Consider the following 14,734-nt stretch of genomic DNA (forward strand, 5'->3'; position numbering starts at 1 on the left):
TCCTCTCCTCTGCCATTTATGCATCTGTCTCTCTCTTTCTCTCTCTCTCTTTCTTTCTCTCCCCCTCACTCCCCCTCTCTTTCTCTCCCACCCTCCCTCTCTCTCTCTCTTTCTCTCTTTCTCTCCCCCTCTCTTTCTCTCTCTCTCACCCTCCCTTTCTCTCTCTTTCTCTCTCTCTCTCTCCCACCTTCCCTCTCTCTTTCTCTCTCTCACTTTCTCTCTTTCTCTCTCTCCCCCTCCCTCCCCCTCTCTCTCTTTCTCTCTCTCCCTCACTTCCTCTCTCTCTCTCCTACCCTCCCTCCCCCCTCTCTTTCCCCCCTTTCTCTCTCTCTCTCTCTCACCGCAGGCTAACAAGGCCGTCCGGAAGGAGATGAATGGTTGTCTGCCCCATCTATTCATCTCCGCCCCTGACTTTGATCCCCAGAGCTAGGGTGGGGCTTCTCCAGCAGCGGTGGCTCTTCCGTCCCAAGGACCAGCCCATAGATTTCCACTGCTCTCCTCTCCGCTGCCTTCTGCGCATCTGTCTCTCTCTTTCTCTCTCTCTCTCCCCCTCACTCCCCCTCTCTTTCTCTCCCCCCCTCCCCCCCTCTCTCTGTCTCTCTCTCTTTCTTTCTCTCCCCCTCTCTTTCTCTCTCTCTCACCCTCCCTTTCTCTCTCTTTCTCTCTCTCTCCCACCTTCCCTCTCTCTCTCTTACTCCCACCTTCCATCCCTCTCTCTCTCTCTCTCTTTCTCTCTCTCTCCCCCTCCCTCCCCCCCTCTCTCCTGGACAGCTCCATTCCCTCCCCCCTCGGAGCTCTCAGGCTGCCCTGATGCTGACCCCTGACTCCCACCCCTCCTCCTCCCCCTCCTCCGATTCGGCTGCTGGAGGGGCCAGTGACTGACAGGCCACAACACCTAGAACTGAGGAGACATTTCCAGACAGTGAGGACAATTAGCCAGTGGAACTGCCTGCCACCAGAAGTTAGTTATGTGCGCTCCATCCCTGGAGGTTTTTAAGAGAGCCATTTGAGCGTCTCCTGCTTTGAGCCGAGGGTTGGGCTAGGAAAGCTCCAAGGTCCTTCTCCGACTCTGCTATTCTGTTAGGGGGCTGGGCTAGAAGACCTCTAAGCTTGGAAGGGGCCCCTGGCTCTTCTGCCTTCTATGGCTAATGAGTTCCTTCTCTCTTCCTCGCCGTCTCCAGACGAGAACGAATGCCGGACCAAGCCGGGCATCTGCCCCAACGGCCGCTGCGTCAACACCCTGGGCAGCTACCACTGCGACTGCAGCGAAGGCTTCCAGAGCAGCCCCTCGGGCACCGAGTGCCTCGGTAATCCATCCCACCCCTGGGCTGATTTCTCAGGAATGTTCAGGTGGGGGGCAGTCCTGGCGGAGTTCCACTTTCCGGTGTGTGTGTGTGTGTGTGTGTGTGTGTGTGGTGTTGTGACGCATTATGAACTATTTAGCCTCCTCCTGGTCATAATCTAGTGGAACTATTTGCCTCCAGAAGTTGTGAATGCTCCAACATTGGAGGTTTTTAAGAAGAGATCGGACAGCCGGGGGTCTGAAATGTTCTAGGGCAGTGATGGCCGACCTTTTCCCCCTCAGGGGCCAAAAGCACGCATGTGTATGCTATCACGCGCTGGTGTGCCCACCCCCATAATTTAATGCCTCCCAGTAGTAACTGTGAAAGGGATCTTGGAGTCCTAGTGGACGACCATTTAAGTAGGAGCCAGCCATGTGCAGCAGCTGCCAAAAAAGCCAACACAGTTCTAGGCTGCATCAACAGAGGGATAGAATCAAGATCACGTGAAGGGTTAATACCACTTTATAATGCCTTGGTAAGGCCACACTTGGAATATTTGCATTCAGTTTTGGTCGTCATGCTGTGGAAAAGATGCGGAGACTCTAGAAAGAGTGCAGAGAAGAGCAACAAAGAGGATTAGGGGACTGGAGACTAAAACATATGAAGAACGGTTGCAGGAACTGGGTGTGTCTAGTTTAATAGAAAGAAGGACCAGGGGAGACATGATAGCAGTCTTCCAATATCTCAGGGGTTGCCACAAAGAAGAGGGAGTCAAGCTATTCTCCAAGGCACTTGAGGGTTGGACAAGAAGCAATGGGTGGGAACTAATCAAGGAGAGAAGCAACTTAGAACTGAGGAGAAATTTCCTGACAGTGAGAACAATTAATCAGTGGAACAGAATTTGCCTCCAGAAGTTGTGAATGCCCCAACATATGAAGGTTTTTAAGGAGATGTTGGATAGCCATCTGTCTGAAACGGTATAGGGTTTCCTGCCTAGGCAGGGGGTTGGACTAGAAGACCTCCAAGGTCCCTTCCAACTCTCTTATTCTATTCTATTCCATGCCGTACACCCTGCGCATGTACGTGTGACCCTCCCCCTCCAATGAAAATGACCTCCCCCCCCCCCCCCGAGGCCCTCCAGAGGCTGGAAACAGCCCATTTTCTGACTTCCGGTGGGCCCAGTAGGTCCGTTTTTTGCCCTCCCCAGAGGAGCCAGACTACAGAGGGCAAAAAACAGCTCAATGCACAAACTGGAAGTCCATTCAAGAACTTCCGGTTTGCGTGTTGGGCTGTTTTTCACCCTCCAGAGGGTTCCGGGAAACCTCCGTAGGATGAAAAATGGCCAAAAATCAAGGGTGAAAATCATGTGCACTGGAGGTGACAGGGCAAACCCTCATGTGCCTTCAGAAATGGCTCTGGGTGCCTCCTGTGGCCTTTGTGCCATAGGTTCGCCATCACAGGTATAGGGTTTCCTGCCTGAGCAGGGGGCTGGACTAGAAGACCTCCAAGGTCCCTCCCAACTCTGTCATTCTTTAAGGTCTCCTGCTTGATTAGGGGGTTAGACTAGAAGACCTCCAAGGCCCCTTCCAACTCAGTTATTCTGTCAGCGGTCCAAATAGCATCCAAAATGAAACCAGAGTCCGAGGCAAAGGATTCCTCAAAGTTCCAATTTATGAAGAGAGCCATGTTGGCACATCTGGGAAAACCCGAATCTGAAAGCTTCCCGGTTTCTCCCACCCCCAGTTGAAAGTTCAAGCTCTTGCCTCCATACCCACAAGTCCATCCCATGGTCTAATCTCCCACTGCCACAAAGACAAATTCCTCCCATCCATTTCCGGCCAGGTGCAGAGACAAAGGATGACCTTGGCTTTCTAGAAAGAATGTTGTTATGGCTACAATAGCATCTAACTCCGTACAATCCCCCCTCCCATTTTCCCACAATAGAAAAGGCATGGTAGAAGAATAGAAAGTGTGGCAGGCCAAAGACGCAAAAGGAAGACCTCTGCAGGCCTGACATATTCTGTGATTCTGTAAGGGTCTCCTGCTTAAGCAGGGGGTCGGACTAGAAGACCTCTAAAGCCCCTTCCAACTCAGTTATTCTGTGATTAAACAGCCAGCCACTTTAATCCCCCAAAGAAAGGAGAAATTTCAGCCGAGGTCCATTTTAATAAGCCTTCAAGGGCACACCTGCCCTCTCCGACTGCAAACACCAGTGAGCGCATTTTCCCCCCTGGGAGCTCTGACAAACAGGCCTGGCACACTTCAAAAAGGAACTTTTGTTAGAGTCACCCAGGTTTATTTTTATTCTATCGGATAACGTTGGGCAGGGCGACTGTGCTCCAACCTTGGATGCTTTCCCATCCGCCCTTGTGGTTTGAAAAGAAATCGGAAAAAGGGGTAGAAGAATCACAGACTTTTTTTCATTTTCTTAAGTTGATGAGATGTTTAAAATCTGTGTCAAATCATTCTCAGTCCTCACCTTATGTCCACAATGGGAGCCCAAAATTCCTGTCGCCAAACAAGGCAGTTTTTAAGCGTGCCTGCTTTTACAAACCTTTCTTGCCCCATTGTTAAATCACTGAAGGTTTTTTTAGCTAATCACTTAACTATTACTGCATCTTGTTAAGTTAATAATTCACTTAACAACTCTTCTTAAAAACCTCCATTGATGGAGGACCCACAACTTCTGACGGTAAGTCACCCCACTGACTAAATTGTTCTCCCTGTCAGGAAGTTTCTCCTTAATTCCAATTTGCTTCTCTCTTGGATTAGATTCCATCCATTGCTTCTTGCTCTGCCCTCAGGTGCTTTGGAAGAAAAGTTGACTCCTTCTTTGGGGCAGCCCCTCAAATACTGGAAGGTTGCTATCCTGTCCCCCCTAATTCTTCTTTTCTTTTCTTTTTGCCAAAAACTTTTTCATTTATTTTTAGTTTTCAAAACAAACATAAAAATCCTTCTAATTCTTCTTTTCTTTAAACCCAAATCCTGCAACCGTCCTTCGTATGTTTTAGCCTCCAGGCCTTTGATCCTCTTAGTTGCTCTTCTCTGCACTTTTTCCAAAGTCTCAACATCTTTTTTGTAACGTGGGGACCAAAACTGGATGCAGTTATTCCAGGTGTGGCCTTAGTAAGAGTTTATAAAGCGGTACTGAGACGCCACAAGATCGTGAGGCTATGCTTTTAATTCTCGGCTGTTTGCCTCTGATGTTCTTCTCTTTACTTTTCCAGTTTCCCTGACAATACAAAGTAAAAACCGATCCAGCCATTACAGAGATTATAAAGAAATTATAAAATGCTTCATCCCGCTAAGGCATCGCCTGGCCATTGGCCAAGCCCGCAGGCCAAGTCCAAAAGGGGACACGACTTAATCAGTGGCCAAAGAAAAGTGTCTTTGTTCAACCCAGGAGGAAGAATTCTCTAGCCACGTTCAGCTTCTCCTTGCTATCCTTCCCAAAGTCTGCATTCTGCCTCAGTGGAAAATATGGCATTTCTCAGGGGAGCCTTTAACTGCTCCCGGACGATTTGGGCAAAAACATCAAGAATGCAGACAAAAGGGAAGTTCAGGAAAGGTTTCATCTCCAGAGTTTGCTTCTTGAATAGTTAGTTAAATATTTAACGAAATATTGAATGTTTAATTAAAAAGTGGCGGGAGGGAACACTGTGGGGGTCCTTGGTGCTCTCTGAGTTTGGTGGTTTTCTTGCAGATGCTTCATGACCCAACTAGGTAACATCATCAGTGTTAGCATCCTACCACACACTTCCCTGCGACCGATTCGCTCTCACAGGGAGGGACTCCTCCGGGTGCCGTCCACTAGGCAGTGCCAATGGGCGGCGCCTAGGAGTAGAGCCTTCTCTGTGATGGGCCCAACCCTCTGGAATGACCTCCCCCCCCCCCCCCGATATCAGAACCACCACCGACTTCCGCTCCTTCCGACAAAAACTGAAGACTCACCTGTTCCGTTTAGCCGACCTGGCCCATTCATAGTCTTATTCTACCTCCTGACAGATATTTTAATTGGGTATTTTTTTAGGGATTATTTTAAATATTGTTTTTAGCTGCTTTGCTTTATGTACAGTTTCTTATAGCCTCCTCTTTTAGGTACTGAGTATGTAATGATGTTTGTACTTTCTATTTATTTATGTGTTTTATCCGACTGTACACCGCCCCGAGTCCCTTTGGGGAGAGGGGGCGGTATAAAAGTCCAAATAAAGTAAGTAAGTAAGTAAAGTAAGTTAGAAGGGAGTGGAATTTGCAGAGAGGAGGAGGAGAAAGGGGAGGAAGAGGAGGAAAATAGGAGAAGGGAGGAAGAGGAGGAGAGGGGGAGGGGGAGGAGAGGGGGAAGAGAAAGGGGAGGGGAGGAGGAAGAAAGAGAAGAGGAAATAAGAGGAGAAGAAAGAGGAAGAGGAGGAAGAAGAGAAAGTGGGGGAAGGAAGAGGAGGAAGTAAAAGAAGAGAAGGAGGAAGAGAGAAAGAAAGAGGAGAACGTGAGGAGGAGGAAGAAAAGAGAAGAAGAAAGGAGGAGGAGCAAGAAGGGGATCAAGAGGAAGAAAAGTGGAGAGGAGGAGGTGGAAGTGGGAGGAGGAGGAGAAAGGAGAAAGAGAAAGGAGAAGGGGAGGGAGAGGGAGAAAAGTGGAGGGGAGGAAGAGGAAATAAGAGGAGAAGAAAGAGGAAGAAGAGAAAGTGGAAAGAAAGAAGAGGAAGAGGAAAAGAGAAGAAGAAAGGAGGAGGAGCAAGAAGGGGAGGAAGAAAAGTGAAGGGGGGAAGAGGAAGTGGGAGGAGGAGGAGAAAGGAGAAGGGGAGGGAGAGGGAGAAAAGTGGGAGGGGAGGAAGAAGAAATAAGAGGAGAAGAAAGAGGAAGGGGAGGAAGAGGAGAAGGAGGAAGGGAAAGAAAGAGGAAAAGAAGAAGTGGGAGAGGAGGAGGAGAAGAAAGGAGAAAGAGAAAGGAGAAGGAGAGGAAGAGGGAGAAAAGTGGAGGGGAGGAGGAGGAAGAGGAGAAGAAAGGAGGAAGAAAAGGAGGAGGGAGATAAAGAGGAAGAGAGGAGGAGGGAGAAGAAAGGAGGAAGAGGAAAAGGAGGAGAAGGAGGAATGTAGGCTCCATAGTGCTGTCTGGGCTTTCCTTGTAGATGTTTCATTACCCAACTAGGTTACATCATCAAGGCTAGGAAGGAGTGGGGTTTGCTCTCCATATCTGGCCTCGTGGCTTGCTCTGCCAGTGTTAGTGGGAGTGGATTTGGTGGCTCCTTGAGCCACAGATATTCTCTTCCACCAGTGAAAGCACCCTGTGCCAAGGGAGCCCTGCTCTCCTGCAGCCAGCGTGGGTCTTTCTATGCCAAGTACATGCCAACGCTGGGTATGGCATCCTAGAGTCAGAAAAAGGCTCCCGAGGCCATCTAGTCCAACCCCTCGGTCAGTACAGGGGTGCCAATGTCCAGCTTTCCTTCGAATGCGTCCAGTGCAGGATCTCTCTGGCTCCCTTGTCCAGCTGCTCTGCCCGTGAGGACACCCAAGACGACGAAGCCAATTCAGGTTGAACCTTAAGAGGAGAGCACCCTGGCTATATGGTCTGTTAGCCGGTGGAACTGGCTGCCATGTGAAACGAGGCATTCTCCTTTCTCCGAGTCTTCGGAGGCCGGATGGTGCGAGAGTAGGGGTCTCCAACTTTGGCAGTGTTTAGTCTTGTGGACTTCAACTCCCAGAATTCCTCAGCCAGCCCTTGATGGAGGATGAGCCCTGAACAAAGGGGTTGGACTAGATGGCCTCTGGGGCCCCTTCCCACCCTGACTGTTGCAGGAACATAAGCAGCGCCTCTCTTGCAAATCCAAACTAGAAGACCTGGGCTAAGAGGGGGGGGTGCAACTCTAAACCAAACTCAACGGGGGAGGGGGCCCTCCCCAGCCCCCCACTCCTCGCTCACAGCGGAAAATCCTCCCGTCTCTTCCCCCCACAGACACCCGCCAAGGCTTCTGCTTCACCGAAGTGCTCCAGACGCTGTGCCAGATGTCCTCCACCAACCGGCAACAGGTCACCAAGTCCGAGTGCTGCTGCAACGGAGGGCGAGGCTGGGGGCCCCAGTGCGAACCCTGCCCCTTCCTGGGCACGGCCCACTACAAGAAGATGTGCCCCCACGGGCCGGGCTACATGACCGACGGGAGAGGTGAGCGGCTGTCCTGGAATGCCAGGAATCCCCTTCCGGAGTTATGCGGGGACATACACACCGCGGGTGGCTTCCGGGCAGTCCGGTACGGTACGGGCATATCGGTGGCAGCTGGGAGCAGCGGCCACCGTAGCGGAAGAGTGGCTCATTTGGCCCACCCGGCCGACCGCGTTTGTTACCAGTTTTTGAGGCAAATGGGCCAATTGCGCATGTACGCACACCGTACGGCGCCTGCGGAACCGCCGAGCAGCTGGGGTGTCGCAGAGTGGTGGCGTGCGCATGCCCGGCCCTGTTGCTGCGTACCGTTTGTGACAGGATCTGGAACCCACCACTGATACACACACACACACACACACACACACACACACACACACACACACAGAGCTATTTATATATCTAGTGTCAGCATCTAGATGGGTGGAAATGTCAGCATTCCAAATCTCATCCATAATTAAATCAGAGTCCAAGGCAGAACTTTCCTCAAAGTCCCAATTTATGAAGAGACACTCCAAAGGCTGCCATGGAAAAGGGGGGGGGGGGCCTGGCAGGTCTTGGTTCGGGGGGGGGGCTTGCACCCCATCCCTCGGGGCCAGGAAAGGCTGTGGGTCTTGCCTGTGTTTTAATGGAGGATTTCTCCCCCCCCCCACTTTCTCAACCTCCCCCCCCCCCCCCCGGCAGATATTGACGAATGCAAAGTGCTGCCCAAGCTTTGCCACCACGGCCAATGCATCAACACGGTGGGCTCCTTCCGCTGCCACTGCGACCTCGGCTACACCCTGGACATCACCGGGACCCTCTGCCAGGGTAAGGGGTCCCATCCCCCCACCCACTGGGTTCCCTTCTGCAGATTCTTTCCTTCCCCATCAAATATCCTCCTTCCTTCCTTCCTCTTCCTTCCTTTCTTTCTTCCTGCCTTCTTTCCTTCCTTCCCCATCAAATATCTTCCCTCCCTCTTCCTTCCTTCCTTTCTTTCTTCCCCATCAAATATTTTCCCTCCCTCCCTCTTTCTTTCTTTCTCTCACTCTCCTTTCTGCCTTCCCCATCAAATAGCTTCCTTCCTTCCCTCCCTCTTTCTTTCTTTCTCTCTCTCTCTCTTTCCTGCCTTTCTTCCCCATCAGATATCTTCCCTCCCTCCCTCTTTCTTCCTTCCTTTCTTCCCCATCAAATATCTTCCCTCCCTCTTTCTTTCTTTCTTTCTTTCTTTCTCTCTCCTTCCTGCCTTTCTTCCTCATCAAATAGCTTCCTTCCTTCCCTCCCTCTTTCTTTCTTTCTTTCTCTTTCTCCTTCTCCTTCCTTCCTTTCTTCCCCATCAAATATCTTCCCTCCTTCCCTCTTTCTTTCTTTCTTTCTTTCTTTCTCTCTCTCTCCTTCCTGCCTTTCTTCTTCATCAAATAGCTTCCTTCCTTCCCTCCCTCTTTCTTTCTGTTTCTCCTTCTCCTTCCTGCCTTTCTTCCCTATCAAATACCTTCCTGCCCTCCTTCTTCCCTCCCTCCTTTCTATTTCCTCCCTCCCTTCCTTCCTTGAATTTAGTTCCACTCATCTTAAGCACAAGGTTAATCTGGGCAGCTTTCAATATTAAAAGGTAAAGCCATACAAAACCTAAAAAGTGTAGATAAAATACTGTAGATGTCCAAATCCTGAGACCCAGTGAAAAGACCAGGAGGGGCGGAAGGAATAGGATGAGAAGGGGGAGGGGGGATTCCCTTGGGGCAGGAGGGTCCTGGGGAAAGTCCCCCTGCAATGAAGGTTGCCCCCAAGGGCTGATAGGGAAAGGGGGGAGGGGGTTCCAGTTGCCCCCCTGCGTCTGCCATATTGTATTTAATAACCCCACCTCCACCGTTGGCTGCTTCCAACCAGCCCTGGGGGCGTCAAGAGTGTCTAAAGCCCCTGACTGGGCTTAAGCCCACCTGCCACCCAAAGACACTAAGTCTCCAGATAGTCCATTTGTTGGGTGACCGCTTACATTTACAACGGCTACAGGGAAAAAAGCTACTTTCCTTCGTTTTTCACTCTTACGGCCGTCCCAGCGTCATCCCCCTAAGGACTGGATCACAATTCTGAATGCTTGGCAACCTGGTTCCTATTTACAACGGTCGCAGGGACCCCCTTTTTAAGGCCTTCCGGCCAGCCAAGGTCACGGGGTGGGGGAGGGGGAGCCAGATTCATACTTTGCCAACGTCTCGCTCACTTTACCACTGAACGGGTTCACTTAACAACAGTGGCACGCAAAATCATAAAGGGTGGGGGGAGATTCACTTAAGAACGGTCTCACTTAGCCACAGAGCTTTCGTGTCGTAAAGCCGAGGACTTTGATATATGAGAAGGACCACTTAAACCACTTGGACCCTTGCTCTTTCTCCCTCTATCCCTCCCCCCCCCGCCCCCATTTAGACCTGGACGAGTGCAGCCAGTCCCCCAAGCCCTGCAATTTCATCTGCAAGAATTCGGAGGGCAGCTTCCAGTGTTCCTGCCCCAGAGGGTACATCATGCAGGACGATGGCAAAACTTGCAAAGGTGAGGTGGGCCTGGGGGTGGGGGGCATGGAAGGGATGGGGGGGGCAAGGAAGGCCAGGGAGGGGGCTTTGAGGGACCCCACCTTTGCACATCTGAATAACTTGCTCCTCAGCAGCTGCAAGCTGGGTCTCCCATCTGCGTCTGCCTCTCTCCTAAGATTTCCCCCCCTCCCTAAAATCTTTGCGTGCCCATTCAGGAGGGAAGAAGCACTGGAGGATATTTAAACCAATGTGAGTTGTGGCCCACCAGCAGACTCGGACAGTGAGGAGGTTGGGGGGAGGAACATGGGCCAGTCCTGGAGTCTGGGGAAGGCTCTGGGGAGGGCTCTGCATCAGAGGCAGAGAGGGGGCCAGAGCCATCTGACAGTTATCAGCTGCCTCCGGAGTCGGAGATCAGTGGGGCAGAAGAACAGCTGGAGTCTGTTCCCAGTGTGCGCATGCGCAGAGCTGCCAGGAGGAGGGAACAGTTAAGGGCCGACTCGGGAGTAAAGGCACAGGTGGACGATGAATGCCCCCTCCCAGAGGAAATAAAAGAGGAGCGAAAGGGGAGTGGAGTTTGCAGGAGACCATTAGTTCCCTTAATTGGTTTGTGACTCTCCGAGGCTCCTGGCCAAGTTTTGCAGAGATCGGCCTGGCAGCTCTCCAAGCCAGATAAGGTCTGTGACCGTAAATCCTCCCTCAAAAGACTTTGCTGGATGTGAATGAGCAGAATTCACAGTCAATTCATAAAAGGGGCCTTTTTGTCCGGACAAGGAGTTTCCTTCAGGCTCTTGGGAAGAAGCCTTGGTCAGAACAAGATTTGCCCCCCTCCCTAAAATCTTCAAGAGAAAACAACCCTTGGAGGATATTTAAAGCAATGTTTTCTTGACTAGAAGATGGGTGGACTTCAACTCCCAGGATTCCACAGCCAGAGTTGAAGTCCACCCATCTTCCAGGTGGGAAGGTAAACATGAAGTTCGAGAGATGCTTAAGAGCAAACAGAGCATGTGCTGGCTGGGGAATTCTGAGAGTTGAAGTCCACTCAGCTTAGAGCTGCCAAGGTCCAGAACCTGGGTGATGAAAAGTGCAAATTCTTTTATGCCATCTGGGTGGTTGTGTTTCCTACTGGTTCAGACTGGTTTTGGGGAACTGGTAGTGGTTTGGCAGCCTGGGTCGCTGGAACTGGCAGCAACCCAGGCTGGCCACACCCCTAAACCGTTTTTTTAGGGCGCCGCCAGCTTGTTTTTTGTTTCTGCGCATGCGCAGAACATTTTTTATTGCACTGTGCATGTGTGCGCATCGTGCATCAAGCGGTAGTGACTGCTGGAACCCACCCCTGATCCAGCTGTCTGCAGCTCAGTTGTCATACAAACGGGCCCAAACCAGATATTATTCACAGCAGAGGAAGAAAAAAATTGTCTAAAGGAAAAAAAAAACTTGGCACTGTCAGGTTTCCAAAAAATGTCCTAATTGATTCATGAGTCTCGAGCCACATTTCAAAAGAAAATTAGTCATTTATTAGGAGCATTTATTTTGGCAAGACCTTTTTGCAGTCAGATCTGAACCTTATTTGAATTATCGCTGAACTTTACTCCTGTTCCTTCCCTCCCCTCAGTCTGTGTCATAAATCACATTCCCCAATGAGGTGCACCCCTCCCAAGTCTGCTGCGGTAATCTGAGACTCTAGCCGAAAGTATGCATGGAACGCGCTGCCCCCCCACTTTCCTCACCATGGCAACTTTAGGAGTTGACATTCGGCTCCCCTCACTTTTCAAAAACAACCTGTGCGCAGCAAATACAATTTGAGTACAGGTATGGGATTTACGGCTGCGTCCTCCCCCCAAAGCTTGTTTGGATTTTCTACATGGAATTTTGCTATAAGGCGATCAGCCTGGATATTTCTACTCTTTACCCAAGATGCCTCTGACAAGGGGTAGCCCTTCCACTTGATTAAGTACTGGAGTTGCCTCCTGTGCCACCTTGAATCAAGGATTCGTTGCACCTCATAATGGGTTTGGCCCCTTATGACCACAGGGCCTCGGGGCTCCCAGTGCAATGGTCTCAGGGTGGAGCCCACCACGGGTTTTAAGAGGCTACTAGGGAATACTACTGGGTGTATCTTCCCCAACAATCGAGGTAGTTTCAATGGCACTGTGACTGGGTTGATGATCTTTACTATGGGGAATGGTCACATAAACTTTGGCCCCAGTTTCTTGCTGGGGTGTTGAAGAATCTAGCAAGCCTCTAAACCTCCCTCCTCCCAGCCAAATTTCTAGAGTCCTCTAGCCCACTCCCTCCTCCCCCTCTTCCTCAACCTGGCAGGTAATTCTTAAAATTCTCCTTTAAAAGTTTTAAAGAGGAGATTGGACAACCGTTTGAAACGGTATAAGGTTTACTGCCTAGGCAAGGGGTTGGACTAGAAGACCTCCAAGGCCTCTTCCAACTCTGCTATTGTATTATTGTATTATTGTTTGTCTGTAATGGCCTAGTTTAGGGTCTCCTGTCTGAGCAGGGGGTTGGACTAGATGACCTCCAGGGTCCCTTCCAACCCTGTTCTTCCAGTAACGTGGCTTCCCCCCCCCCCCAGATTTGGACGAGTGCTCCACGAAGCAGCACAATTGTCAGTTCCTCTGCGTGAACGTCATTGGGGGCTTCAACTGCAAGTGCCCCCCGGGATTTACCCAACACCATTCTTCCTGCATTGGTGAGTTATCCGTTTCCTAATTTTTAAAATGCCGTTTCCCCCCAAAAAACAGATATTGTGGTTGTGTTTGGATCTTAATCCAGGATAAAATTTTTTTTTTTTTTTAAATTGGGGTTCGTGGCTCAGCATTTGGTGAAAAACCCCAAAGGCTCCTGGGGGGGAGGAAGATTTCACTGCCTTCTGCTTCATTTTGCTAAACCTATTTTCAAGTTGTTCGTATTTTCTCCTTCCTAAGACGGAGGAGAAAGTCTGCTGCCCATTTGGGGCAATTTGACTTACAACCATTCGTTTAGTGACAGTTCAGAGTTACAACAGCACTAAGTGCAGTGACTTACGATCTCTCCTCACACTTACGACCATTTCAGACCGTCCATCCACGTGGCCCCATGATCAAAATTGGGTCTCGTGACAACGGTTGTGTGTTTGCGATGGTTGCTGTCTCCTGGGTGTGTGTGTGTGTGTCTGTGTCTGTGTGTGATTTCTGATGAGCAACGTCAATGGGGGTAGCCCAATTCGCTTAATGACCATGTGATTCAGTAAACAACTTCAGTGTTTCACTTAGCAACCACAAACAGAAAGGCCATAGGATTGAGTTAACAGTTCCATTCACTTAGCAACCTCCTCGCTTAGCAATTCCTAAATCCAGAAAATTCCTGTCCCAATCGTGGTCGTAAGACGAGGTCTTGCCTGCAGTAAGAATGCAGGATCCCTTGACTGCAAAATAGGCTCCTTTGTTGGCTGAAGCTTCCCTCGGGGCTTTCGTGCTGGATGCGAATTCACCCGCAAACATTTATTTACTCATGAAATGTTTACGCTGCCCATCTCTCCTAAGTAGCTCCGGGCTGTTTACAACACGTTTACAACATGCTCCCCCACATTCGAAATGCAGGCAGACTCGGAAAGTGCTTATTTGAAAAATAGGTCTCTCTAGCAAGCGAGCCCAGCTGTAAACCGCTGAGAGACGCCTTCCGCCGTGCCATTGGTCCTGGGACTGGTGTTTCCAACCCCGGCCTGGTGTTTGTGGGGAAGCCACTATGGTGCGTGTCTTTTCCATAGACTCACTCGCTTCTTTTCATTTTTGTTCCCCTCTAGACAACAACGAGTGCACCGCGCAGCCGACACTATGCGGGTCGAAAGGACACTGCATGAACACCCCTGGCAGCTACAACTGCGAATGCCAGAAGGGTTTTGTCCTGGATAACGCCGGAAGCAGTTGCGAAGGTGTGTGTCCCATCCCCGCACGCTTGTGTGGGCGTGGGAAGGGGGTAGGGTGGAACACGGATATCCGGGATCAAAGTATCAGGGTCCCAAATAGCAACCGAAAGTAGATCAGAGTCCAAGGCAAAGGATTCCTCAAAGTTCCAATTGATGAAGAGAGCCATGTTGGCACATCTGGGAAAACCCAAATCTGAAAGCTTCCCAGTTTTCCCCACCCCCAGTTGAAAGTTCAAGATCTTGTATCCCCACACCCACAAGCCCACCCCATGGTCCCATCTCCCCCTGCCACACTGGCAGCTTCCACCCATCCAGTTCCGGTCAGGTGCAGAGGTGCAAGGATGACCTTGGCTTTCTAGAAAGAATGTTGTTGTGGCTACCTGTCATCTAACTCTGTATTTTCCCACCATAGAAAATGCATAGTAGGATAACAGAAAGTGTGGCAGGCCAAAGATCCAACAGAAAAGATGACTGACACATAGTTTACAACATGTATAGGAATATGCGTACAGTCTATATAAGTAACAACATGTGTAGTTTGTCTAAACAGAGGCATGGAATCAAAATCATGCGGACGCTTAGGACCCCTTTATAAAGCCTTAATAAGGCCACACCTGGAATCCTGCGTCCAGTTTTGGTCACCACATTACAAAAAAGATGTTGAGACTTTGGAAAAAATACAAAGAAAAGCAACTAAGAGGATCAAAGGCCTGGAGGCTAAAACTTAGGAAGAACAGTTGCAGGATTTGCGTTTGGCCACTCTGGAGAAAAGAAGGACTTGGGGGAATATGATAGCAGCCTTCCAGTATTTGAGGGGCTACCCCAAAGAAGAGGGGGGTGAATTTATTCTCTAAGGCACCTGAGGGTAGAACAAGAAGCAATAGATG

General features: G+C 50.2%; 1 protein-coding gene across 1 annotated transcript in view; it reads left to right on the forward strand.

Annotated features, from left to right (window-relative positions):
• Positions 1–14,734, forward strand: part of FBN3 (fibrillin 3) — a gene marked incomplete at both ends in the record, with an annotated part of 154,835 nt that overhangs the window by 133,933 nt on the left and 6,168 nt on the right. Inside the window, 6 exons of the mRNA XM_081938392.1 lie at positions 1,182–1,307; positions 7,230–7,436; positions 8,115–8,240; positions 9,828–9,950; positions 12,516–12,632; positions 13,725–13,853. Coding sequence (XP_081794518.1) covers positions 1,182–1,307; positions 7,230–7,436; positions 8,115–8,240; positions 9,828–9,950; positions 12,516–12,632; positions 13,725–13,853 — 828 coding nt within the window. The remainder of the gene's footprint in view (positions 1–1,181; positions 1,308–7,229; positions 7,437–8,114; positions 8,241–9,827; positions 9,951–12,515; positions 12,633–13,724; positions 13,854–14,734) is intronic.

Source organism: Natrix helvetica (assembly GCF_964273705.1).
Source record: "Natrix helvetica genome assembly, chromosome: 1".
Taxonomy (NCBI): domain Eukaryota; kingdom Metazoa; phylum Chordata; class Lepidosauria; order Squamata; family Natricidae; genus Natrix; species Natrix helvetica.